Source organism: Eimeria maxima, genomic scaffold (assembly GCF_000499605.1).
Source record: "Eimeria maxima Weybridge genomic scaffold, Emw_scaff295, whole genome shotgun sequence".
NCBI lineage: Eukaryota > Apicomplexa > Conoidasida > Eucoccidiorida > Eimeriidae > Eimeria > Eimeria maxima.
Genome location: NW_013563783.1, coordinates 15001 through 19922, shown reverse-complemented (window position 1 = coordinate 19922; position 4922 = coordinate 15001). Strand labels below are relative to the sequence as shown.

The 4922-nt window shown below is 42.1% G+C and overlaps 1 protein-coding gene across 1 annotated transcript in view; it reads left to right on the top strand.

Moving 5' to 3' along the window:
* Positions 1 to 1321: 1321 nt before the first annotated feature.
* The window catches only part of EMWEY_00026930 (serine/threonine protein phosphatase, putative), a gene marked incomplete at both ends in the record, with an annotated part of 4496 nt that continues 895 nt past the window's right edge, over positions 1322 to 4922 (top strand). Inside the window, 11 exons of the mRNA XM_013478129.1 lie at positions 1322 to 1444; positions 1664 to 1790; positions 2061 to 2136; positions 2398 to 2429; positions 2961 to 3019; positions 3278 to 3410; positions 3637 to 3803; positions 4038 to 4109; positions 4287 to 4392; positions 4617 to 4687; positions 4834 to 4903. Of these exons, the coding sequence (XP_013333583.1) occupies positions 1322 to 1444; positions 1664 to 1790; positions 2061 to 2136; positions 2398 to 2429; positions 2961 to 3019; positions 3278 to 3410; positions 3637 to 3803; positions 4038 to 4109; positions 4287 to 4392; positions 4617 to 4687; positions 4834 to 4903 (1036 nt within the window). The remainder of the gene's footprint in view (positions 1445 to 1663; positions 1791 to 2060; positions 2137 to 2397; positions 2430 to 2960; positions 3020 to 3277; positions 3411 to 3636; positions 3804 to 4037; positions 4110 to 4286; positions 4393 to 4616; positions 4688 to 4833; positions 4904 to 4922) is intronic.

Sequence of the window (4922 nt, the reverse complement as noted above, 5' to 3'; positions counted from 1 at the left end):
TTTTTTTTTTTTTTTTTTTTTTTTTTTTATAAATTATAATAAATATATAATAAACCCTTAAAAACCCTAATAAACCCTAAGAAAAAATATTAATAGTTCGTATAAACCCTAATGAACCCTAAACCCTAATTAAACCCTAATAATAAACCCTAAACCCTAAACCCTAAACCCTAAACCCTAAACCGCCGCTGGCAGCGAGCGGGAAGAGGGCTGCGGCTGCGGCTGCTGCAGGAGGTGTGTATGGCGAATTGTTTGCTGCAAGGGTTTATAAATAAAACAAATAAATAATTATATAAAAATAAATAAAAAAATATTTTCTTGTGACATATTAAACAGACCCTTCTGCTGCAGTTGCTGCTGCAGTTGCTGCTGCTGCTGCAGTTGCTGCTGCTGCTGCTGCTGCTGCTGCTGCTGCTGCTGCTGCTGCTGTAGCTGCTGCTGCTCAGGTGTTGCTGCTACTCTTAACTGTTTTTTTCTTCCTCTCTTCTTCTGCTGCTATACACAATTTATACAACAATAAAGACCGACCCTCTAAACCCTAGCAGCTGCTCACCGCAGCTGCTTCACGCAGTAGCTGCTGCTGCTGCTGCTGCTGCTGCTGCTGCAGTTGCTGCTGCTGCAGTTGTTGCTGCATTTGCTGCTGCTGATGCAGTTGTTGCAGTTGCAGCAGTTACTCTAATTGCAGTTGCTGCTGCTGCAGTTGCAGTTGCAGTTGTTGCAGTTGCAGTTGCCTTAGTTGCTGCTGCAGTTGCTGCTGCTGCTGCTGCTGCTGCCTCGAGTTGTTGTTGAGGTGTACATGCAGCTCATTGTTATATAATATTTTTCTTATTTTTTTCTTCCTTTTTCTCTCTATAAGAAGTCTATATGAAGAGGAATGCATGCATGCTAATTACAATTAATAATTAATTGCCTTTTTCTTCTTTTTTTCTTCTTTTTTTTCTTCTTTTCTTCTTCTTCCTATGAGGTGTACATACACCTGGGCTGCAGCAAGCAACCCTTAAGTGTACGTACATATATACATAGGAGGCGTCGCTATACTCTTACGACTGCAACTGCTGCAGCTGCTGCTGCTGCTGCAGCTCTAGCTGCTGCTGCTGCTGCTGCTCCTGCTGCTCTTGCTGCAGTGGGGGTTAGCTAGTTATAACAGCTTGTCTTGGGCAGGGGGGCCCCTCCTTATTTGTTATTTTTCTTCTTTTCTTTTCCCTCTTCGTGGATCCTTGTCTTCGTTCTTTTTCCTCCTCGTTGCTGCTGCTGCTGCAGCCGCTGCCGCTGGTGCTGCTGCTGCTGCTGCTGCTGCTGCAGCTGGCAATCAGCTGGCCCGATGGAGCCCCTTCCCGACCCTAAACACGACCGCGTCGTCTCCTCTGTACAACCTCCTCCTGCTAAACCCCTCGCCTTTAATGTCCTCTATCCTCAGGGTCCTGATAGTCCCCCAGATTGGAGAGTAAGGGTTTAGGGTTTAGGGTTTAGGGTTTAGGGTTTAGGGTTTGGCACGTATCCGGCGGAGGGACCGCAACCATGACTTTGGTGGTGGATAGGAAGGACCCCATAACATCCACAAACATCCTGCAGGATTTAGGGTTTAGGGTTTATAGAGGTTTTATATATTGTTTAGGGTTTTAGGGTTTAGGGTTTAGGGTTTAGGGTTTATGTGTGTATATAGGAATTGCGGTCTCATCTCCAAAGGGAGGGTCGAGTATTTAAGGAAGATTGTTTGGAGATAATCAGAAAAGTTACAGAAATAACCAGCAATGAACCTAATCTACTTAGGCTTAGTGATCCTATTACAGGTAGGGTTTAGGGTTTAGGGTTTAGGGTTTAGGGTTTAGGGTTTAGGGTTTGGGGGGGAGATGGGGTGGAGATATCTGTCTGTGGGTGTGAGGGGGGGAGGTTGAGGGACACTAGACAAGGGCCTGATGGGTGGGTAGGGTTTAGGGTTTAGGGTTTAGGGTTCAGATGGAGCTGGTTGGTGAAGAATGCTTGTGTGGGGCAGAGAGACACTACCCAAGGGTTTAGGGTTTAGGGTTTAGGGTTTAGGGTTTGTGGTGTTTATTGTGCAGTTGTTGGGGACATCCACGGGCAATACTATGATTTATTAAAACTCCTTGATGTAGGAGGAGACCCAGACACAACCCAGTACGTTAATAATTAGGGTTTAGGGTTTAGGGTTTAGGGTTTAGATGGCGTCATTCTCCATTCATTAACTCAAAATATATTCCTGACATATTATTGCAGTATATTCATCATTTATTATGTCTTATTATCATTTATTATAATTTATTAGGGTTTCCTAGGTTTTATTAAAATTTCCTAGGGTTTAGGGTTTAGGGTTTAGGGTTTAGGGTTTAGGGTTTTTTTTTTTTCGAATTTTTTTTTGTTTTTTTTGGATTTTTGCAGGTATTTATTTTTGGGTGATTATGTAGATCGTGGTAGTTTTTCTGTAGAAGTATTATTATTATTATTTAGTATAAAATTGAATTATCCTTCGCGTATTTATTTATTAAGAGGGAATCATGAATGTAGACAAATGACTTCTTTCTTTAATTTTAGAGATGAATGTGAATGTAAATATGATATGGCTGTCTATTATGCATTCATGGAGGTACACAATAAACCCTAAACCCTAAACCCTAAACCCTAAACCCTAAACCCTTTCTAAACCCTAAACCCTTTTCTAAACCCTAAATCCTATTTTTTTTTTTTTTTTTTGTTGTAAACCCTTATTTATAGAGTTTATGGAGGATATCGATGGCTTGCTGATGTCTGTTAGACCCTGCTGCAGCTGCTGCTGCTGCTGTTGCTGTTGCTGCATGCATGCATGTTTGTTTGTTTGTTTGTTTGTGTTGTTTTGTGTTGTTGATGCTGCTGTCTGCAACTTAAACCTTCTTCCTCTACAACAACCTTATAAACCCTAAACCCTAAACCCTACCTCCAGGCATTCGACGCATTGCCCCTCGCAGCAGTTATCAATGGCAAATTCCTCGCGCTGCATGGAGGTCTCAGTCCGGAGCTAAAGGTGGTACGTAGATTAGGCTTTAGGGTTTAGGGTTTAGGGTTTTTATGATTTAAGGGTTATTTGTTTGATGGAGACAGCAACGATGTCGAGTATATCCTCTCCCTCCTTTTCCTTGATTTAGGGTTTAGGGTTTTTATGATTTTTAGGGTTTTTAGGGTTTTTAGGGTTTTTAGGGTTTTTATGATTTTTAGGGTTTTTAGGGTTTTTTAGGATTTTTAGGGTTTAGGGTTTAGGGTTTAGGGTTTAGGGTTTTGCGTGCAGCTAAGCCAAATAGGTGGCATAAATAGATTCCAGGAGCCTCCTCGTGGGGGTTTGTTTTGTGACTTGTTGTGGGCTGATCCATTAGATGAGGCCAGAGAGGATGCAGATGCACAATTAGCACAGAGTACAGATGGTAAACCCTAAACCCTAAACCCTAAACCCTAAAAAGCCCTAAAAAACCCTTACCACCACCCTAATGCATCCATCCCCATGGATGTGTCTCGGTATTAACGATTAGGGTTTATACACTGCCGCTTTATTATTTTTAAGGGTTTTTTAGGGTTTTTAGGGTTTTTCTAGGGTTTAGGGTTTAGGGTTTAGGGTTTTTGGGGTTTATTTTTTTTGTTTTTTTTTTTCAGGTGCATTTATACCAAATGACGTTCGTGGTTGTTCATTCTTTTATGCATATTCAGCAGTTAGTTCTTTTTTAGATAGGAATGGTCTCCTTTCTGTCTTACGAGCACATGAGGCACAATTAGAGGGATATAAAATGCATCAAACTAATCTTAAGACTGGATTCCCTACTGTACGTTATATTTCCTTACAATCATGAGGGTTTAGGGTTTAGGGTTTAGGGTTTAGGGGTTTGCGGGGTTAAAAAGCCTTTTAGAAGGGTTTGGGAGGGTTTAGAAGGATTTATAGAGGGTTTACTAGGGTTTAGAATGGCTTAGAAGGGTTTATAGGAGGGTTTAGGGAGGGTTTAGAGGGTTTAGGGTTTAGGGTTTAGGGTTTAGGGTTTAGGGTTTGGTGTGTATTACAGGTGATAACAATATTCTCAGCGCCAAATTATTGTGATGTTTATAACAACAAAGGCGCAGTCCTCAAGTTTGAGGTAAATTAGGGTTTAGGGTTTAGGGTTTAGGGTTTAGACTTATGAATATTCTTACGGACACCAATATCTCAGCAGCAGCAGAACTAACAGCACCAGCACCAGCACCAGCAGCAGCACCAGCAGCAGCAGCAGCAGCAGCAGGTGTGTATTATATTATTGATGCCTGTATTTGTACAGAATAATACATTAAATATTCAGCAATTTAATTATAGTCCTCATCCTTATCATCTCCCTAACTTTATGGATATATTTACTTGGTCTATACCATTTGTATCCGAAAAGGGTAAACCCTAAACCCTAAACCCTAACTAAACCCTAAACCCTAGCTAAACCTTAAACCCTAATATGCAAAAAACGAGTTGGGAGGAGACAGGGGAGGGGTCAGTTTTTCTCACCTAGCAGGCTTGAGGATGAGGGTTTAGGGTTTAGACTTACGCAGCAGTGAACGAGCGCGCCAGGGTATTGGGTTTAGGGTTTAGGGTTTAGGGTTTGGGGTTTGCGGCGCAGTCACGGAAATGCTTTATGGCATATTAAACCCTTCATTGGAGGAAGGAGAGGAAGATGAAGAGATTGATAACGTCCAACTCCCCCCGGAGGCACGTCTCTAGGGTTTAGGGTTTAGGGTTTAGGGTTTGGTGTTGACAGTTTATTAGAGGAAAACATGTTGTCTAGGGTTTAGGATTTAGTGTGTAGGGTTTAGGGTTTAGGGTTTGTGTGTGCCCAGGTGGTCAAGATAATGCATGCCAACATCGTGCTGGCAGAGGAAGGCAGCGCCCAAAGAAGTCGGCCTCCTAGTAAGTGTAATGAGGGTTT